This window comes from Syngnathus floridae, chromosome 22 (genome assembly GCF_059516105.1).
Source record: "Syngnathus floridae isolate MCC-2025c chromosome 22, RoL_Sflo_1.0, whole genome shotgun sequence".
Classification (NCBI taxonomy): domain Eukaryota; kingdom Metazoa; phylum Chordata; class Actinopteri; order Syngnathiformes; family Syngnathidae; genus Syngnathus; species Syngnathus floridae.
Window position 1 is genome coordinate 6,675,192 of NC_142434.1, and position 22,751 is coordinate 6,697,942.

Here is a 22,751-nt window from a genome sequence, read left to right on the forward strand (position 1 = left end):
CTACCCAAATATAAACCTTTTCATGCAAATATATTTTTGCATACAACTGAGGATGGATCGGGATTCAAAAATGCCTGAATGGCCCAGAGAGAAGAAAGCACAAGGGAATGGTGCGATCCCCAAATGAGAAGTCACATGGCTTTTAAGCTTTGAATAGATGTGACACCTGAATCCTATCTGGAGGCTTTCACGCTGACATTTTTGCACAAAAACAAGAAAAGGTGCACCTATTTTTGTTTGCCTCCTACACCCCGTGGCAACATCTTGACATAAGCCGCTGTGACCCCCACCTTCTTCACCATCATCTTCATCCTTATACATCACCATGGTGTCAACCTATGCTAAAGGACCACATTACAAAAGCACAGGTGGAGTCAATTCTTTAAGAATGAGCATAACCATGAATGTGTACAGGGAACGGGATGTGACAATTGGAAGAAAATATGGAGACTATATGGAGAAACGAAGGAGTTCAAGAATTAGCTAGGCATCATCAAATACATGAAACTGGTTCATGAAGCAAATTTGAAGCTTCATTTTCCCATCTTTACTTCCAGGAAGACTTTCTGCAAGACAGCGTTCTGAAATAACCACTTTGATCGTTCTACAAAATCGAGATGTGTGATCTTCACTGGATGCTAGATGCTGAAGATGCTAGCTATTAAACCACTTTGCTAAAGGTAAGTCGTCTTGTAAATCATCACATAATAAAGCAGCCAATAAGCACAGCCACCCACCAAGTGCAAATCTGTGCAAAGATGAATCACTCAACGAGCGTCAGGAGAGCAGTTTACGTCTGTGCAATGAACGCATCTCTTGTGCTGAGTGGTTACTTTCCTCAGCAAACAAAAAAAAAAGTCTTTAAGAAAATAACATGATCAAAGGTCCTCTTCATCTCTTAAAAAACTCATGTCCATAACGGTGAAATACAACCATCTTGTTGGTTTTCACGAGTCTTGTGTGTGGCCATCTTGTCGCCGCCACACAAAGCCCCCCAGATGTTGGCTGAAGCTGTAGTAATTGCTTTCCTTACTGCCGCTGCTACACAAGAGCACAAATTCCCAAACACACTAAAACCACACAATTACCTAGGGTGTGGATATGACAGCGAATTCTGGATCTTGCGTCAGCTGATGGATTCTCACTTCATCCACACGCACTCAAACTTAGTGAGACAAATTTAAAAGGTTGCCTTTGGGAATACTCATCATTTTGGGACCGGGAAGACGGAAGTAGAAACAGGGTGTGATCAAAAAATATATATAGTAAGAAAACTTTACATCATGAAATAAAACGTATTACAGATGTGGGTTGATTTTGTCCCTTTCTCCCTGAAGTGATAGACGGATGATGATTACATTATTAACGCTCATGCAGTGGCGTCAGTCTGTATGGTAAGATGGGCAATTGTTATTGCATGACAGCATTTTTGGCTTGGCTATGAAGGACACACAGAGACCACATGCCACTCATGTGCCAACATTTTTGTCACAAAGTTGGTATATTTTAATATCCTAGAGCAGGGGTGTCAAACTCATTTTTGTTGCCGGCCGCATTGTCGTCATACTTTTCTTCAGAGGGCCATTATGACTGTTAACGTCTTATGTTATTTACAGTATGGGCTTCACAACAAACTGGTGACTATTTTGAAAAGTTGGATGGTAATAAAAATTGCTTGCAAATTTGTATTTTATATAAGTGAAGACAATTTGTAATTTCAGTACTGACATGTATAGTCGGCGGATAATTTGTCTTCGAGGGCCACATAAAATGATGTGGCGGGCCGTATCAATGCTCTAGGAAATAGGTGTCAAACTCAAAGCCTTGAGTTTGACACCTATTTCCTAGAGCATTGGCAATTCCAATACTGGAATCTCAATGAAAGACTCGACGGTGGATAAATCAGGGACAGACTGACTCCTCGGTAGCGTTGCCTCAACCAAATGTTGGTCAAATTGTCTGGACAAAGACTTCCATATTTCCAGAATATAAATATCCTGCCAAAAATGCAGTTCCTCCCTAGATTAAAGGGTTGTCAACAGGAAGGACTATATGTTTTAATCCAGTATCCGTATCCACTGATGAGTCTGTCTGATCCCGGACTCTTCGCACATCTAATCCCAGCACCCGTCTGTGCACTGCCGCTGTCTGTGTCGAAGCTTGCCTGTGTTTTAGGGATTAATACTGCTAAACATTGTTTGTTCACTTTGATCAGTTTCATATAGTGAATGAGGATGATGTCAGCTTAATCCACCTTTACTGAGTTTGGCAGTCCACTTAGAAAGGTTAAAAACTCCATCCCATTGGAACGAATTCAATGAAACTACGAGCTTCTAGAGACCTTATTCCATTCAGGCATTGCTTCTACACCATACTATTGTCCTTATAGTTGAGGGGTCTCCAGAATGTTTTAAATGAAACAATGCTCTGATGTCAAACAGGCTTCGTTCAGACTGCCAGCCAAATTCCAATTTTCAGCCCATTCATATTAAAACCGGATTGCTTTTTTTGGAGTGTGAACAGTCACAAACCTCGTGGAATCTGATTTTTGGAAAGTGTCTGGAAACCACATTCGGGTGGTAGTTTCATATCGCAGAGTCTCAGTATGAACAGCTCCAAACACACGTAACACCCAATGCGCCAGACCAGAGACTGCCAATTATGGAGCGGTAAAAACATGGATCACACTGAAACTAAAAACAGCAGTCCTAGAGGAAACGCATGGTCTTTGGGGAGATCAAGGGTATGTATCGAAACAAGTCCATCAATAAAAACTCTTTCATGTGCTGCCAGTGTCGCAAATATATTGTATGATGTCAGACGTCACTCTGAACAGGGCCGGATTTGGAAACTTGCTAAAAACAGTGCAATCCTAAAATTCAGATTTGAGGATTGGAATCTGATATGTCTACAGCCTGAATGCAGCCCAAGAAAACATGGAAAATTGCTTTTTATATCTCATCTGATTATCTTGGGATCTTGCTACAGTATGGTCCCGTGGATCCAGAGAGAAAATTCTGAAGAAAGGAGCCAACCTCACGCTAGAGTATTCAATACAACCTTTATCTGTGTTTATACATCTTAAATCACTCCAACGCCATTTTACGTCATCTTGTTGGTTCCTTTATGAAAGAACAGATGTTTTAAATAGATGGAATTCACATCAAATGAACATGCTGGGTGCCCATCAAGCTGGCTGCTATGGAAACTAACAGACATTTGAAGGTCGCACTAATACATGCATGCAGCAGGCTGTAAGGAGGCCCACCTGGAGATGAAATGAGGCAAACAAGGGAGGCAATAGGGGGATCTTTGGAGGGGGTCGTGATGAGGCAGATGGATGCAATACGCTCACTCGCACAATATCCCAAGAGACACAATCAGGCTGTTTTCCCGGATTCAATGAGCACGTGGTAAAAGACAATCCCGTATTTAGCCTCACTGAGCTCACACCTCCAATGTGTCGCTGTCTGGACTTTATTTGAATAATCTCAACTCAGCGTGTTTAAATCCCTTAACCTGGGTAGCAAAAAAATTCTAAATTTCTGCCTGGAATGAAATAAACAGCCCACTTTGATTGACTGTATTTACAATGAAGCCTTTTAGATCTTTTATTGGCCATCAGCAAGAACATACATTGCATACATTTTCATTGGCACACACACTTTATGAAGACGTATTGCTTTGTGCGGGTGCCTTTAAGGTGTCGTGTCTCTTCTAATGCGCGCGGGAGCGCTGAATCAATCTATCTGCATTGAGTCACCTATGAAATGTGATGGCAAATGAAAATGGATCTGACCCCGGGGTCTATTGTCCCGCCGCTGTTTTTAACGCGTCCTTGACTCCGAATGATTCACTAAATCACGTTCATAGGCTTGATAGTTGCAATGGAGTGTTGAGCAGCATGGAACTTAATTGGGCAGGAAGGATAAATGTGAAAACGGCGAGTTGAAAAAAAACACACCGTACCACATGTAACAATGTGGCTTCAGAGGAAGGTGTGACAAAACTTAAAGTGTACGCTTGTCTGTTGATTGTTTTGAAATTCAAAGGTGAACAAATTTACGACCATCATGGACCATGAACCTATACAAGGTTTTAAAATCACTAGAGCACCAATAGTTATTGATTTACGACCAAAGTATTTCGGATTTTAGTTTCTCTTACAGGTCTAGTGAATAAAATCAAACCATAGAGGATATTTTATCATGTTAATCAAACAAAAAAAATTCATTTGTGAGGGTTCATATTGTCTTCTTTAAGTTAACTATTTTAAACAATTCTTTTAGTCAGATAGGGAAGATTTTACCTGCTTTACATGTTTCGGCTACTCCCTATAGCAGGGGTGTCAAACAAATTTTTTTCGCAGGCCGCATTGTAGTCATAGCTTCTTTCGGAGGGCCATTATGACTGTCAACCCAAATAAATGTATGAGCGCCTCATATTATAAACAGTGAAAGCTACAAAACAAATTGACAAATAACTGATTTTCAAATCAGACGAGTAAAAACTGGTCAAATATTTAAAAAATAAAAGATACAATTAAAAGTGAAGAGATTTTACAATTCTAGCAATGACACACGAATTTGATGCACAATTTGTCTTTGCGGCCCACATAAAATTATGTGGTGGGCCGTATCTGGCCCCCGGGCCTTGAGTTTGACACCTGTGCGCTATAGCCTTCCTCAGAAGCTGAAATAAAAATAAAAATAAAATAAAAAATAAATAAATGGAGCGGCGGACGGACAAACGTGCGAACGACTGAATGAATAAAATAAAAAACTCTACAAAACAATATATTGGTGCGATTTAAGACAATAACTATGGCTGCCGTGATAATGCGGCCTTTGACAAAGGCAGAATGTCCCCCACGCCTAATGACTGATTAAGGTGTCATTTTGGGAACAGCTTGGGTCACCTCCCCTCCTGCTCCACGCCAGACAAGGACGGGATCCGTGTTGGATTTCATTAAGGCTTCCTTCCAGGAGGACAAACAAGGACGGAAGGAGGGCAAACGCCAACAACAACAGGCCGGAGCGTTCACGCTACATTGTCTCCACGGGAGGCGCCCCCCGCCCGCTGTATTCAGGGTATGCCATTACGTCGGGCCATGGGGGACAACAGACTACCGCTAATGCATGTCTGTCTCCAGCACCCCCCCCCCCCCCCCCCCCCCCGAAATGGAGGCATACATAGTACATGGGAAGAAATGAGGTCAGATCGTCATGAGCACCTCTGCTCTGTGTCCGCTTGCACTTTACATGGCAGTGAAGTATGTCTGTGTGTTTCTACGAGGTTACTGCCGGGGCATGGGCGGTCATTTTAGCGCATTATCTGATTGGCTGTTGACGGAGAGTTGTTGACAAAAAGGAACAGACCCCCTGCAGACTGCATCCACTGCACCAGACAATCATACTCGCATACAGTCGACTTTAAGCTTTACCGCCCCCGCCCCCCTACCTTGTGCCTTGGCGAGATTTGTTACTATGCAGACACACACATTGGGGAATTCACTTTTGGTGTTCCTAACGAGTTGACAGATGTAGGGCACCACGGGGCAACAACAGCACAAACTTAGATTTATATGATTCCTTTTTACCGTTTTGAAATGTTCATCGCTGGTGAGCTGTCATAATTTGTAGAGCAGACATGTTTTGAGACCAATTATTTGCATGCGTGATGGATGCTGGAAACAATGGAAAAAATTCCTACTTGGGACACCGAGGAGCTTCATTATGCAGAAAAATGGGGCAAAGTAGGAATTTGTGTGCTTGTAGACACGCGAGCAATACGAGCGAGGCGGCATCGCGTGTTTACGCTAATTGTATTGTCACGCATGAGAATATTGCTGGATGCGGCACGAGGATGGATTCACATTTTCTACAAGTGGTGCTAACTCCAGACAAAATATATGCTCGTCGTTTTTGGTTAGCTTCTCATGTGTATTTTTCCTCATTAATTTTTTTGTCTTGGGAACTGGTTCAAGATATTAAGGCAAAGCTAGCATGTGCAGGATCAAGGTTTTTCGGTGACTGAAATGCACCTTGATTGCTGCATTAAATTATTCATAGACGTTTCAGTTTTTTTTTTTTTGTGGTGAGAACGCCAGAGATGAAAATGGAATATTAATGAACGATGCAAAATTAATCATTATTTAGATTGTCAGGAAAAGCTTGATACTGCGGTACTAGGATGATTGTTTGGGCATCTTTAACACGAGTCCTTCACTTGGCTATTCAAGCTCAGGCAAGCATTAAAAATGCACAGCAATGTGTTAAAAGAACGTTCAAGTCTGATAGAATCAGATTTTTGTCTCGTTCAAACAGGATTTCCTCATTCAGAGGCTGGCTGACGCAAGAAGACCATCCAGCGTTTCTATGGTGACCTGCACCTTGAGGCAATGTTCCGCCGACCTCAAATGTGATATAACAGCTTCAATTGTTTGGTGAGGTGACCTGGTGTTGAGCCAGCACACCAATATTGTCACATTTATTAAGCAATTTTCCAGGAAGACAGACAAAGGGTTGGTTTTACTGCCATGCAGACTTTACAGCTGAGCGCAAACAAGAGTCTGTGATATGACGTACTGTAAGTTCATTTACGAGCAATAGCAATCACATAATATCTCCTCATATAATGGCATCATTTTAGATGGAATTTGTTGTGGTTATCTTTTCTAAAAGCAATAAGACCAACTGAAGAAAGTGGTCTTTTGTTGACAAGCTTGAAATCAACACATTGTGTTTCTACAAACTCTGCCGATTTCTCGCACACAATGTGACTTCGACAAGGCTCCGTTGCCATAGTAGCTTGCTCTCTGAAGGTTGAAGCCATGACCCAAGCAACAGTTCAGTGGAGGCTGCTACAGAGGTGCAAATGAACCTCCAGGCCCTGACAGAGTGTGTTTGTGACAGTATCATAGGTGAGAGGATGCGGGTACCCAAACCGACCAGGGGTAGTGAGGGATAGGAAGCAGCACTAGGATTTCTACCGAGGGTGCCTAGACGAAGGAAAAAATGGCAAGGCGGGGGAGTAAAGTCATCGGAAGCGCAGGATCAACAAAGAAAATGTGATTGAGCTGATGGTAGCCGATGACGGGATTACAGGAACGGTCATAAGTGGATAACAGGTGATAAATATTTTAACCAGATGAGCTGTGCTGATGAACAGGAAGGGGGTAGATTGAAATGGAGAATTATCACAGAATCTACTTCAGTATCTCAGTACGCTTTAATAATCAATGGAAATTTTTTTTGATGTATTTGTCAAAGCAAAAAATGTAAAACTTACATTCCCTCTTCTCTGCTGTGTTGTTGCCTTGCTGTTTTTTTTTTTTGTTTTTTTTTTAATCCCAACGTGATTTATGCCTGACATAACGAATTTAGGGCGTTTGCGCCTACTTAGCTCAATTTGTTTATACCACTTTGCCGCTAATCCCTCTGACGAAAGCTGCTGGGAGATAAGCAACACAAAGTTTCAGCAGCATTGAGAATTCAAACAGACTCACTATAATTATCTTACATATATATCCTAAAACTAAACACAAGACTACATAAAGGCTTTCCCAAAAATATAAAATATTTTCACCAAACTCCCAAAAGTGTAGCAACTGCAGTGTTTCAACTTTGCAAGTACATTTTCAAGTGCTTACAAATGTCTGTCAATACTACAATCCTAGCTGCTTGAGCAACCCAGAAGCCGATTACAGAGGCAGCAGGCAGTATTCGATGCAACAAACAACGGACAAGCACCACACTGTAAAAACACCAGCAAAGTTTATTTCCCGCCAGGAACTTCAAGACAATGTTGACTCTGAAGAGAGTCAAAGAAATTAAAGATCGCTTCACCAAACACTCGTTGTTGCGTCACGGGCCAGCAAAGCTTTGTTTGGAAAGGTTTTTGTTTAAGAGGGCTGAACAAAAAATGGAATAACCTGACGGTAAGACAGACTACACATTGCAAAACCTGTGAATTAATAAAGTTCTCCATTCCCCAATTCTTTCTGACTCTCACATTGGTGAACACTAACTTCTGCTTGCTTCACATTTTAGTATGTACTGAACGTTCCAGGATTCGTTTAAGCAATCTCTGGACAATAAAGAAAAAATCAAGTTGTTCATTTTGCTTTTGCTACCATCGAACAAAAATCCATTACGTCTTGTTAACACATAATGACACGCTGATAACTAGTGATGGAAAAATGAAGCTTCAGATTTGTTTCATGAACCACTTGTTGTATTTTTTTACTCCTCTAGGTGGCAGTATTGGCTTGAATACAGAGGTTTAAGAAATGTCAAGACAGTGTACTTTTAATCCAATGCTGAACAATCTACAGGAGTCAAAACATACAACAACTGTTTCGTGGTACAAATTTGAAGCATTCATTTTCCATCACTACTGATAACCAATGCCCAATAGGAGACGACTTACAATGTTGTATGCTGTGCACACACAATAGTTGCTTACTGATGACATATCGGTGCTGTCAGTAGGCATCTCATGCAGCAAAAGCCCAGCAAGATCTTTTTGGAAATTCCAGATGTCATGGCAACAGTACACACGCAAGCCCGCTCAGTCATCGCTGAAGGTTTTCAGTGTGTGTCTAGCAGTTTTGCCGGCTGGCAGCGTCGCTGACATACGCTCAAAGCAGCTTTTGCTCTGCTTTCTGTCACTATGTTGTCTTGTTGTTTTTGGAGGACATATTGATAAGCAGACGGCAGCAAAGTGGCGCCCTGAGAACAGACGTCTTACTATGTACAGGGATAAACGTGCTTCATTTGTCTCAAAATGAGTGACAGGAGATGTGAGCTACTGTATGTGGCTTTACCTGTAACGCAAATTTCTCATGGGATTTGTAATCTAATTAATTAGTTCATTCATTCAATCAAAAGCAGTGAAATTGAATATTTGTCTGTTCTTTTAGATTTCGTACTAAACATTTTCTAATTAGCTGCTGATTAGCATATTGTTTGTGGTAAGGGCTGTGCAATTAATCGAAATTCAATTACAGTTACGATTATTACACTCCACGATTACAAAATTGGTCGAATATAACTCATTGATATCCAATGAGTTATGTTTGTTTAGACAAAGTAATTGTTAACTTATTAACTTGTTTATTGTGATTATGAGTTGTGACTACTAAAACATGTTTCCATGCTAAACCACCAACCGTAACTTCCTTCAAATTGATTAATCATTAAGTACCAGTTTCCGCAGTTAATGATCACCGTGGCATAACCATGACACCTTGTTGACGTAATGCTATGCGTACTTTCCGTACAACTGCCAACTTAATTTTTGTGTTAGCACGATTTCGACATCGGCCATTAAAGCCTGTGACTCAGGGCAGACCAATCTGAACCAACAGCTGGTGAGATTCATGAGGCATGCCGAATCCAATCCTTGGGATGAAGCAGAATGAAAATAAAAAAAATATCGTAAGAAGCAACATCATAAGACTCTGGCTAAGACCCAACTGCGAGTGGTGGGCGTATTTGTACCATAAAGGTCACCGGATCAGTTATCATTGCAAAATTATTCTAATGGTAAAGGTCACCGGGCCAGTTATCATTACAAAATTATTCTAATGGTTGAGGAAAAACAAGCCCCTGGATAGTGTTGTGTAATTTGAGGTTTTGAAAAGAGCAAGGCCCAAAAAAATGCAATACTTTCTTAATAACAATAAAATAAAAAATTGCGAATGTTGTCGAGCTCCATCAGCTGTGTGGGAAGCAAAGAAGCAAATGTCCGAGGGAAAGGCAGTTATGAAATGGTGACAGGGAGGGTTATGTAAACAAAAAGAGCTCATGTTTGTCAAACAAGTCATCTCAAGACAATAATTGCCAACAGAACAGACAAAATAAAATAAATGAATAAGTAATCGCAGATAGGTAAGCATGCTCTTTTTTATTTTCTATTATTTTTCGAAGTTTGGAAGCAAGTTTGCACATCCTCAGAGAGGCGGATGGTCTCGCTGTCCATCATGCACATTGTGAGCAGCAAATAAAGCAATGGGGAAAAGGAAAAAGTGCATTTAAATGAATCAATAATTAGCTTTTCACACAAAGAACCATTGCTACCTGATCAAATACTTAGATTTTGTGATATATGTTGTAAAAGAACTCCTTTATGTCTTTTCTATAAATGACCTTCTTCACCTTCACTTGGGGTTACAGCGCCACCGGTTGCCTTGGCATGTATTTGAAAGTTCGCATGCGAGACTAAGAATGGGAAACAGTTAATTTTTTTTAAACTACTTGTTTGTGTATGGACACGATTCACTGTCCGCTGTTGCTTAGGAACATTATTCTCTGCTTACCTGCCGTGTTATTCCCGTTAAAGATAATAAAGCCCTGGTCCCTTCTGGGGCTGAACCCTGTGTTTGATTAAAGAGACCTTTAGATAATGGAGGGCAAAGTGGGGTGGGGGGTGGGGGGTGGGGGCAATATTATCTATTCTCCGAAGCACCTTTCATATTTGTACTTTGTTTGCACAGGGCTAATGTCAACCAACGAGCCTCCTTTTTTTCCCTCCATCATCGAGTCTTTGCTCCGTTTTGATTGAAGTAACGTATGAAAAGAGGAGCCTGCATTTGGCGAATGTCATAATGAAGCATTGTCAAAAAACACACCCAGGAAATCCATGTTAAATATTTTTTTAATGTGCTTTTATTCTTTGAAGACTCTTATTAGAAACAGCCCACTGATTGTTTGCGCTCCCTGGCTTTTTATTTTGCATATGCAAATATCTCTCTGCTTGAGGCAGGTTTTTTTTTTTTTCATGATGAATTAGTTACCAAGCAACCATAGATAACAGCTTATCCTGATTAAAAAAAAAAATCTAACCCATTACATAATGATCGTTAACTTTCAAGAGGATTTACATTTCTGAAATGTTGGTGTTTGAGTTGGAGTTTTTGGATAGAAAATAAACGAGGTATACTTAATATAAATATATTTTGGATAAGGCAGGAAAATATGGAATCAGTCCCGCCTTCTGGGAAGAGTGCATCTGTGGGAAGTTTTATCCAATTATTAGGTTCATTGTTTTAAAAGTTCTTTAGAAGTAACGTTTAGTTGAATCATTTTTATGTGTGTTTGTTTCAGCTGTTGTTTTCAAAGTACTCGCTACATAAAAAAGTAGTTAATTTGGAAAAAGGTATTGGTATGACCGATATAATGGGAGAAAGGCTGGGAAAAAGATAAGTCACAATTAATTTTATTCAACAATGTAAACAATTAACAGCATGCAGACACAAATATGTTAAGTGTGAAACACTACTTACCTTACTTTAGTTTAGTTGTACTACATGAGGACACATGTAAAAGTCTGCAGTGCGCATTCACGCAGTCTTTATGGCTTCACACATAAAATGTGTCGACGTCAGCGTCTGGGATAGCGACAACTGCTTCCAACACAAAGGACTTAGCCAGTGCATCTCGGGTGGTAAACTTGACATTACACACAACTCGCCCCTACATAATGGCACTATGGCTAAATAATTTTAAAATCGATTATTGATTATTCCATCGCTTAATCGGATACAATTTTATTTGGATTGAAACATTTGTTTCCCATTTATTCTTTATTAACCAATTATCTTTGTTTATTGGCATTATTTAGTATTTCTAAACTAACTACATAGCTAAGCATTATCAGACAAGAAGGATTGATAGTCATTGTTTTCTAAGGTAAACAGATGTCTGCAAATGTCTTATTTTGATTAAACACAAAAGATAAACCAATCTGCTTTCAGAGAATTATTTTTGAGAGCCTGAAATGAGAAGATTGAGACTATTTTTAGTTAAAAAAACGGTTTTAAACGATTACTCGATTATTAGAATACAAGGCGATTAATTTGTTAATTTGCTGTTGATTAATCGATTTATTTTAACATCTCTGAGGCATATTTGTAATCAGCCCACACCTCTTTCTGTTGAAAGCAATTTTTATTGTCACGATGACATCACCATGTCTGTAATTATTACTGGAATTATCTAAAAGCAAGAAGCCACATCTACTGGGTGAATAAATGTCAGACATGACAATGCCCCAGTTCAATTGGTCCTTTCTGAAATGGATGCCTATTATTTTGAAAATACGGACACTTTGCAGGCCGAAAATATACCTTTCACATAGGCCACTGAGCTGGGAAAAAGACAGCTCAGATAGCAAGTGTGAAAGAGTCTTTTGTTTACGTGAGCATGAGTCACTTACCTGCTATAGTACTTCCTTTCAGAGCCATGCTGACCTCCATGAGTCAGATGACCATTGGGAAAGTCTTTGAGGCCCCGCCTGTAAAAAAAGAAAAGTGCATTTTGCATTTCAGCACATTTTTCACAGAGCATGGGACAGAAAAAAATGAGATCATGAAGCTAATGGGAGATCTGCTGGGGAGCTTCACAAAACAGTCACGGAACTGTCTGCTCAGTTTGCCTTCATCTGAAACCACATTTGTGAAATTAAAAGTGACAAAAGGTCATAGCAAGACTCAGCCGTAATAGCATCGTCTTCCGGGCTAAATGTTCTGTTTTGATTTGATGCGGAATAATCTGGGAATGACACCTGTCATCTGTTGTCCGCAAAAAAAGGTGAAGCGAAGCAGACATGACAATCCGGGACTGGACTATGGATTAAGATCAGATTGTCTGGGCAATGCAATGAGAATACAATGATGATATTTTCATATGTGGGGCTCTGTGTTGATTTTATCCACTGAAAAATAGAATTTTTTTTATTTTTGGTACCATTCATCCATTTTCTGGACCGCTTTGTCCCCACGGGGGCTGCGGGCGTACTGGAGCCTATCCCAGCCGTCATTGGGCAGTAAGTGGGGGACACCCTGAACCGGTTGCTAGCCAATCGCAGGGCACACGGAGACGAACAACCATCTGCACTCGCACTCACACCTATGGTCAATTTGGAGTGCTCAATCGGCCTACCATGCATGTTTGGGGATGTGGATGGAAAACAGAGTGCCCGGAGAAAACCCACTCGGGCACGGGGAGAACATGCAAACACCACACAGGGAGGGCTGGAGGTAGAATCAAACCCACACCCTCTGAATTGTGAGGCGGATATGCCCACCGTGCCGCCGATTCTTGGTACCAGTGAGTGTAATTCTAATACCAAAAATAAATTCTGTTTTGAGAATAAATGTGGAATCAATTTCCAAACATGTATCCCAATGCCTACATATAGAGTGTACGTACGTATGTGTCCATGAAATCTTGTAGGGCAGTCCACTAAAGCTGTCAAAATTAATTGATTTAATCGACAAATAACAGATTATCAAATTAATCAACAACTATCTTAATAACTGAATAATCATTTAGAGCCATTTTAATTTATAAGTGTTAAAATCCTGTTAGCCTCAACAGTAATTAACTTTGTATTTTCATGAAAACATTTGTTTCACTCAAAACAACACCCGATTTTACTTCTTCTAACAATAACCACATCAGTAACTGAATCAGTTTCAAAATGTGTAGTGAGTACAAAATTAATCCCTCTTGTTTGTTATTTGTTATTTAGTTGTTTTTATCATTAAGAAAATACCAAGTAAACAATAGTAAATTATTTTGTAATACACCTACATGCACAAAATTGTATCCAATTATTCGATTGATAGAAAAATCGATAAATTCTAAAAGTATTGGATTGTGCCAGGCCCGTCTCTACAGAGCTGCTGTTCCGTTAATCTGTTCCCTCCCTGACACGCATGTTCAATTTAGTTTGGCTTCCGTGTGAGAAGAAAACATCATTTGCCACAGGCAACTAATCGACGTGCTTCTCATGTGAGACACTTTCATTTAAAAATCTGCTCGCATGCCAGCACATCTGATGCCAAGTCACATCTCACCAGTTCCTTAATGACAATGAGAATTCAAGTTAGCACGTCGGTTGACCTACATGCAAACGTTATCATTGCGTGAAGAATCATTTTAATGGTATTAATATTTACTGCAGTGGATAATGTCAATATTTGGTATGTAATTAGTTTATGTAGACTCATGCTTATTTGAGTTACTTACGAAACCTGCATTTGTGCCAGGTCGTTATGTGTCTAATGTGAAAAGCAACTGTATCATTATCGTCATCATCATCATCATCATCATCATGATTATTGCTGATTTTCATTCCCACTGTCAGTTACTCTCCACCACTTTGCCATTTTATGTTTCCCTCATACAGCCATTAATGATGCAACCAAGCAGATATTTTCACAGAAAATGGGATTTGCTACAATGATGTTGACAAATGCAAACCAGTATTTGTGAACAACTGCGTGCAATTCTTCACCTCACTTGAAGTCGTGTTGGTTGCAGAAGAAGTTTTAACTGCGGTTCCATGAAATTCTGAAGGGAGATTACAGAACAAATGAGGTATTTTATCAACAACATGCACACAGTCCACAAAAGTCCTGCAAAGTTTCTTGTTCCTGCCTCCCTGGCGAGCTAGCACGTGCGTCATGGCCCTCAGTGAAAACAAACAGCCCTGATCCCCCTGAGATGAGACTCAAATCCCACAAAAACCCACACCAAGCTGTTGCAAATCCAGGTTCGACTCTGGCACGTCTCAGCTTGCCAATTTGAAAAGCCTGTGACAAATAAAGTCATCACCTTTTTTAGTTACTCCAAATGGCCATAAGAAATGTATTCATTTGGATTTTACTTCATTTAACCATGCACAGGTTCAATAAGAATTGCGTGTAGTCTGTTTTGTATGTGACTTTTGAAAATGTCACAGATATCACTTAAGCAAAACTAAAAGGAATGTTTGGTGGAAATTGAGTTACCTTTTAACTGCTTTGAAAGTTGTCTGGAATTTTTGTGTCATTAACAACAAACCCCACAATTTTTAACTCTTTAGACAGAACTTTCCCACAGTGTCGAGTGTTATTCTTGCCCCACCACGTCTTTTCCAAGAGGCTCCGATGTTTTTTTGTCAGCCTGTAACTTCCGCATCGTGGCTTTCACACCATTGGCCGGTGGGGGCGGAAAGTGGACCAATGGGAGGCAGTTACTAGGCAGCCTGCGCCATGTCGGGACGCGCTCACACACACGTCCACAAACACACGCGCACAGCTGTTCCATTGAACAGCAGCGGGATGTCACAACAAAACCCTGTCGCTGCGAATACAAAATACATGCACTCACTTGTACATTTTGTATTTTAAAAAGAAATGCCACTTGTGTAGTTTTACAACTTTTTTTCAACCAAACTGTGTGGGGGTTTTCCAACTACGTATTTGTTTATCCCGATCACTTCCGGGTTTAAAAAATGTAAAAATGTGGAAACTTGCAGGTAAATAAACAATGACCCTGCATTTATCAAACAACAGTCATTCATTGTATAGTCTTTTTATGATTTTCCATGTTTTTGATAAGAAATATTGCAGATTAAGTGGGGGATTTTCCTTAATGTTATGTAGCCCTTACTGGGGAATTCAATGACCCAAATCAGCAGGCTTTGTTTGCCCATCTGCTCTTGAGACAATATAAGCCTTATAAGTATACTATGCATTTCTGTACACGCCTTTCACATGTGTTGCAGGTCTGCAGATTGCAAGTAGCTTGATACAAACACAAAATCGCTTGCCGAGCATGAACATGTCATGAAAGAGAAATGGATGCAGCATTTGAATTGTTCAACATGCATCATAGAGCATTAATAGCTCCAACTTCAACATCCTTCATATTCTGGCCTGTAGCCTATGCGCCATTTCCACAAATTGTACCCGTTTGGCCAATTTCTGTTGTTTGGATCAACCTCTTCCATAGCCGGATGTCATGGATTGGGGCACAATGACCCACTATGTTGTTCACTAACATGAAAGAAACAAGCACCTGTGCTAGCTTGCAAATCCATGATGTGGAACCCAAAGGAAGAACTGTAAACAATACCTATCTCAGACAAAAAAAAAAAACTTAAATCCAGTTCTCTTGCTCTCCCGGTGCTCCCACATGCCTGTTGTACATGAAAACACACATTTAATTTGATTGGAAGGTAGTCTGGCAGGGTTAAGACAACATGGCGAGTCTTTCGCGTGAGAGTGGAATAATATTTGGATTTGCAGGCATGGCGAAGACAGCATTCGCTAGTTCCTCGGACCAAACACAATTTTCTCCTCTGGCAAGGGAAATATAAGGATACTCCCAAGATGTAATTGTGATTCTTTTTAGTAATGGATCTGCATTTAGTTCACCTCAAATAATAGTGTTCCCGAACTCGAGATGACATGTCACAACATGCTGTAAACTGAAAAATTATCTTTTGTTCATTTGGAATGTGGAGGAGCAGGAAAGTAAAAAAAGGGGAAAAAAAGCCCATTGTGTGAGCTCACACCCATGTGGAGGCAGCGCTTTTAGCCAACAAAATCAATCACAGTCTGCGACCCTTGGCCTTCGCCCTTGTTAATCTCACCAATGAGGCTTCAGCCAGCAGACAAGCAGATGGGGATGAGGGAGGGGCTAAATTCGGCCTGGCGAGGAGGTGTCGCTGCCAATCAAACTTCCGTGTCCTGTAAATTTCTTGCACAAAACAGAAGTCACATTTTGATTATTTTGTCAACATTATCACATTGTTGCACACGTGTGTTGTATTGATTCCAAATTGACCGTCATCTTTTATGTAGCACATTGGATGTTTACATTATTAACAATTATTATATTCATTATTTAATGACATGTTTAGTCGTATTTATGAATTAAGGGTTAAGTTCCAAAACAGGTGGATTACTGTGTAAACGTCATCGCTATTAATTACCATCACTTGTAATTAAATAATTAAAGCCATATTGCGCAAGCTTTTATAAGGCAAACCTAAAAATAAAACACAAAAACATTACAATACTTTCTGATGTGCTAGAAAAAAATCAGCATAAATAATATTCGACATGGCCTTGCGTCATTTTTTGAATGTGCAGCAATTTTTCTGGAAGCTTCTGTTCCAATGAAGATGTTGTAAAAGAATGATAAAGTGCTAATCATTCACAACGATTTCAACATAAAAGCATGTGTACGGAAGTGAAAGCTGCCGTTTGAGTTTTTTTTAAATTTTTTTTTTTACTTTTTAAATGAGGACAAATCGGATGGACATGTGTGGTTGTGTAACATTTACCATTAAAAACCTATTTCATGACAAATGCGCCAATGCCAAGTGTTATGCAATAAATACAAACTCGACTCGGGTGCACCTCCTATGTAGGCCTGTGCTACCCCCTGCTGCATTATAATGGAACTCTATTTTCAGTTTTGGTGTCGAGCATTTGTGGCCTTTTTTACGCCGGAGGGTAGGATCGAGTAAGTTTGTGTGACATCTTGGTAGTTTGGGACAGTTTCTCAGACTTCAATCAAGTTATTTGAATTTAGTTACATTCAATTTAATTTATATTCTTTATCATGACTGTTTAGATTTGGCAAATTAATTTATTACAGCATATAAGTGAAAAACATTTTTTTCCAAATTGTTCTGCAAATTCTGTTTTTTTTTATTATGGCAAACAATCTTTTTTTTTTTAAATTTTATTAATTTTTTTGTTTATGCTGTTTTGTGGCTTCTGGTTTTCCAAAATGTGATTGATTTGTGCGCAAACAGTCAAACAGGTTCTAGCCAAGAAACAATGTACATGAATTATTTTTATTTTATTTGATCATCACTCCATTAATATTCTCTCTTAATTCCTTTCTCAAAAAATGACTCACCACCCGATTTTGGTTTATGTCAGAGTAAAAAACTTTTACAGCATCTTTGGAGATTTATCTGGCAAACTAATATCAAGTTTAAGTTATATTTTACACATTCGCATCCATTCAAATCCAACACAGCCCTTTCTTTGATACAAATTAGTAGCATTGGTCTAGATTTCCTGAATGAGCACAGAGGTCAAAGGTTGTCGCCAGGCTCATCTACACACCAGGATGCTAACTTCCAAGCAGCAGCCCTGTAAAAACAACAGAAAAAGAAAAAAAAAAACCCAATTGTCCCCTCTGACCTCCTATACGGGCCTGCCCTCCTTTCCCGCCATTGATCTCAGATTGAGGGTACGTGCGACAATCCTCTTCTCCAAAAAGGCATCTTGAGTGTGACCATGGATCATTTATGGTCATCTGCGGGCTTGGAGGGGGGCGGTGATGGCGGTAGTGCGCGGTTCAAAGGTTGACTTGTTGAGTCTGGGCGGTTCTGTACACACAAACCGAGGCAGGCATAGGCTCAAACTGCAGCTGCACACACGGACACACAAGGAGTTAAACATCAGGTATTGTTATTGCTTAACATTTTCATTCAATTTGTCTTGTGTAATTGTAAGTCTTTCTGATGGAAGAAGCCATATTTGGGCCTCTATGCCTCATTATGAGGCATGAGAAAATGATGTGATTTCTAGCCAATAAACAATTTTTTTGTAATTCAATATTGCAAAATATAATCACATTTTAATAATATATGTAAAGTGGTTGTATTTGTATGTATTTATAGTTATATGTGTTGTATGTATTTTTTGAACAATTAAAAAAAATCAAACAGTATTAGTTAACTTTATTTTTAACTTTATTTGTCTATGAAAACAAATTGAATACAAATGTAATATTTAATAATTGTGCCATTAAAAAATAATATAAAAGAAACAACAAACTAAATCCAAAATGCTAAAACGTTTGTAGTATATTAAAAAAAGTTATTACCAATATTACATTAACTGATTTGTTTCATTTTATATTTTGCATATTTTGCATCTGACCACCCTCAACATTATTCTGATGCCAGCTAATGAAATGGAAATTCTCACACTCGTGCTGCTACTCTTCATAGCGCCTTTACATTTGTCCATCCCACCACCAAGTAAGTACCAAAAAAATGTATAGTAAGCCATCCATGCTCATAGAAATCTTTCTAATGTTTTTAATCTTGTAATTTTAGGACAAGCTTTGAACATTGACATGGAACAGTTAACGAAGACAAAAGAGGAGAGCAAAGATGCCAAGCGAGACGCACTGAAAAAAGAGCAGGAGGGCATGCTTGTGGCAGGGATCAACCCTCACGAGGCGATTCAAAACGAATCAAATAGCGATATTCCGACTCCTCATTCCAATCCCAAAGCCCTCATTCTCTTCTCAACAGTGACTCCCAAAAACCACAAGTCCATTTCACTGATGGAAGACATCCTCACAGAGGTGCTACAAACTCCAAGACATTATTCTGAACAGACTAGTCCAGATGTTGAAGTCCAACCTGTGAGGAACACTCTAGACACAAGAACAACAAACGCCATTATTGAAGGAGGAGAGTATGACCAAAATAAATTGACCAAACCTTCAGTCGAACTACACAAGATCAAAAGTGATAAAAATAAGACTATTCAAAATCGCAAAAAGGGAAATGGAAGGAAAAAGAATGTTAGAAAACAAACCAAAGAAACGAAGACTAAAAAGATGGAGTATTTTCCTTATTTCATGGATAACTACTGTCCTCCTGATTGTGCCTGCTATGGAGGGTAAGAAATGATTCCCGTGAATATTCTCATGCATCTCAGTCTTCTCATTCTTAGATCATTAAATAAGTTAAAACTGGATTGGATAGTAGTCTCAGAAGACGTTTGCCCCTCTGAAAAGAGTCATTGGTTGAAAAATCCATTGTTAATATTCCATTCAAACATAAAACGTTAAGGGAGAAATTGGAGAGTCTGCTTGGTCATTTGTTGCCTGGCAGAGTTCATAGAAATGCCCAATGAAAATTGTACTATAACCCAATAAAAAAAATCTGCCGGTTTTCCAGGGTGGTCCAATGTTCAGACAAATTGGTGGACAAGATCCCGTACGGCATCCCCTACAGCTCCCGTTACATCCTCCTGATGAACAACCACATCAACAGCATTCAACTGGATCTCCTCCGGGGATACACCTGCATGGAGTTCCTGGTCCTGAGTAAAAATCACCTTACAGATGGCTCCGTGGAAGGGGCGTTTGAGGGCATCCCGGTGTTGAAGCGTCTATACCTGGATCAGAACCTGCTGGCGAGCATACCGACAGACCTTCCGGCTTCCCTCGAGGAGCTTCGGCTGGACAACAACCGTGTGAGGGTGATGTCGGAGTCATGTTGGACTCGTTGTCCTGGCCTTTTGGTGTTAAGCCTCAGCAACAACAGTCTGGGAAATGAATCGGGATCTCTTCCGGATGCCGTGTTTTCTCCTCTGCAGTACTTGAGGACTTTGAACTTAGACCACAACCAACTGACGACCGTTCCCCATGGGTTGCCTCTGTCCATCAAGGAGCTGTACCTCAGAGGGAATCTCATCGAACATTTCAGCGGCAAAGCATTTAACGGGAAATCCCAGCTGGTGATTTTGGACCTGAGTGCCAACCGACTGAGCAACAAGGGCCTACCCAAAGATGCTCTGGTCAAAGCCACCCACCTGGAGAGCCTCAACCTGGAGGGCAATCGACTCAAAAAAGTACCCCGGCACCTTCCCTCGTCGATCAAAACTTTAAACCTTGAGGGCAACATCATCTCCACGATTAGAAGAGTTGCTTTCAACTCCTTGAAAAACCTAGAACACCTAGGACTAGCCCGGAATAAGATCTCAAAAGTAGTCCCGGGTGCATTCTTGAGTTTGCCCGCCCTGCACCAGTTGGACCTTTGCCACAACGTCTTGCGCCAGGTACCCAGACAACTACCACGTAGCCTCCACTTGGTGGTGCTAACTCACAACAAGATCCATTCGGTGCCCCGGGACGCCTTTTGTTGGGGTCAAGCGAGCTCCGGTCTCAGCGAACTGGTTCAAGTGCAGTTAGAGAACAACTTGATGGACATGGGAAAGCTAGACTCTAAGGCTTTCAGATGCTTGCGGGGATTCCAGGTGGTGCATTTCTATTGAAACAAAGTTTCAGGAAAGAAGGCAAAACGTCACGTCTCGTCCCCAGTTTTGCTATGTGTCTAGGTTACCATGGTTTCTGTTCGCGTCGCCCCTCCCCTCCTGTGTCACCTCAATCAATGTAACCACAGTCACCTGCCGCTTGTTACCTGTTTTTGTATTTAAGTCCTGTCTGCCCCTCACGACCCGTCGGATCATTGTTGTCTTAATGTCTTCACGTCTCGTCTCGTCTCGTCTGTCGTCTCGTCTGTCGTCGTCGTTCCTGTCTTTATCATGCCTTTTTATTCAGTTAGTCTTGACCCTAGTCGAGCCTCTTATAGTCTGTCTTTGAGTTCTCCAATAAACTCTGGTCCAAGCTGCATTTGGTCGCCCTGCTCCATTCCATCCGTGACACAAAACGTAGACCAGTGTAGTTATGTTGATTTATGATGTCATAAATTATGCAATCAGATCAACATTTAGGACACTTTTATTCAGAAAGAAATGCATTTTACAATTTATTGTGCAATTATCCATTTTGTTTCCTGCGAGGCCGATTGGGTGGAAAGTTTCACTTTTTATAATCAACTATTGAACTAAACTTTTCAACAACAGTCTAATTTATTACACCTCTATTATAAGTATATTTTACCCTATATATAGTTTTTGATAAAGTCCTGCAAATGTTTACATGCATTTCAGGAAAAAAAGCTATATTTATTAGAATGTGTGCTTTGTATTCAATCGACCTCCATGTTTCTATGAGTAGGACACATTGTTGCTCTTAAAAACCAAAAGACTTCCCCATTTAATATTTTTTTAAGAATGTAAATATGTGCTAGTATATCATGGTCAAGATGTATATTTTCAGATGTTCCAAAAATAAATAAAGCACAGTAGCTTCAGTCAACAAAACCTAAGCGAAGTGACTTATATTATTGAGCAGCCACTAGACGGCAGTAACATACAGACAGAATATCGTATTGTGACAGTTACCCTAATGTTTGGACAAAACTGTCCCTTGAGGCAAACATGTGTGAGGAAGTTGACCTTGTGGGTTTAAATGCTATATTTTAACTGCAGCAAAGACTTTGACGAGAACCTTAAAAATATTTAAGAGCAGAATATGATCTGCAAGGGTATGTTTCTGCATCACTTGATTAAGTCCTTCTAAGCAACGTGGCATCGCACCGGCGAAGGCCCGACGATGAGGAGGAGGGAGGGATTGGGAGGGAGGGAGGAAGAAGAGAGGAAGGAGGGATGATGGGGGGAGGATGGAGGATTTAACCAGGCGTTGTTGGCTTGGTGTCCGTGAAGGGAAGAGCTGTGGCTGGGCAGACAGTTCACCAGCACCTCCCTACAGTCCAGCAGGACCCTGACCCAAATCACGAGTACCTGGAAACAACCTCACACTGTCTTTTACATTATTGTCATTTTCAGTATGCAGTTAAGAATCCAACCAGGTGCAGATGGAATCAAACATTATTTTCTTTTTTAGTTTAATGTACAAAGTAGGATTCACATTTTTTCCCCTCACAATATGTTGCTATATTTTCCTTGAGTGTTTCCAGATTAAGCAATCTTTTAACCACTTGATCATCCATTAACATTGTTGTTATTTACTCACAGCTTGAAAGCACCTCCATGTGTTGCGGTTCTGACCACATCCAGCATGACTGGAAGTCCTACCACGTATTAAGTGGGTGTTTTGTAAACACTTTGAAGGAATCTTTCTTAAAAGGGAAAATAGCTGGGAAAAGTTAAAAAGGGGATCCTCTTAAAGTGATTCCTTTTCTGTAGTGGGTACTACTACAAATACCAGACGTGAAAGGGTTAGGACATAGTGTATCATTTGTTATCTTTCTGAAAATAATTAAAAAAAACTCCTGGTGAAGGGTTA

General features: G+C 40.1%; 1 protein-coding gene and 1 long non-coding RNA gene across 6 annotated transcripts in view; one reads left to right on the top strand and one right to left on the bottom strand.

Moving 5' to 3' along the window:
* The window catches only part of LOC148379488 (uncharacterized), a 41,411-nt gene extending 24,809 nt beyond the window's left edge, over positions 1-16,602 (bottom strand). Inside the window, exons 1-4 of one of the 3 annotated variants that reach the window (XR_015855303.1) lie at positions 14,801-16,602; positions 14,305-14,360; positions 11,288-12,297; positions 9,891-9,976 (exon numbers count right to left, since the gene is read on the bottom strand). This is a non-coding gene — a long non-coding RNA (uncharacterized LOC148379488). Of the gene's footprint in view, positions 1-9,890; positions 12,298-14,304; positions 14,361-14,800 lie in introns of those variants that run through there. The other 2 variants (XR_015855302.1, XR_015855301.1) reach the window with 2 other exon arrangements.
* LOC148379490 (extracellular matrix protein 2) lies at positions 607-21,750 on the top strand. 3 transcript variants are annotated; one of them, XM_088366416.1, is made up of 4 exons: positions 607-680; positions 18,769-18,843; positions 18,922-19,495; positions 19,777-21,750. In XM_088366416.1, exons 2-4 carry the CDS (start codon positions 18,777-18,779, stop codon positions 20,873-20,875), a joined length of 1,740 nt encoding a protein of 579 aa, XP_088222542.1. In that variant the 5' UTR covers positions 607-680; positions 18,769-18,776; the 3' UTR covers positions 20,876-21,750. The 3 variants fall into 3 exon arrangements, with proteins under 3 accessions (XP_088222542.1, XP_088222541.1, XP_088222540.1); XM_088366415.1 differs by lacking the exon at positions 607-680 and adding an exon at positions 17,919-18,262; XM_088366414.1 differs by lacking the exon at positions 607-680 and having other exon boundaries at positions 18,762-18,843.
* The last annotated feature ends 1,001 nt before the right edge of the window (positions 21,751-22,751 follow it).

Excerpts from the sequence above, each read along its gene's own strand:
- LOC148379490 (XM_088366414.1), top strand. The coding sequence starts at position 18,762 with ATGCCAGCTAATGAAATGGAAATTCTCACACTCGTGCTGCTACTCTTC. Across the intron at positions 18,844-18,921 it reads TTTGTCCATCCCACCACCAA|GACAAGCTTTGAACATTGAC; the intron begins GTAAGTACCAAA and ends TTGTAATTTTAG. Across the intron at positions 19,496-19,776 it reads GATTGTGCCTGCTATGGAGG|GGTGGTCCAATGTTCAGACA; the intron begins GTAAGAAATGAT and ends CCGGTTTTCCAG.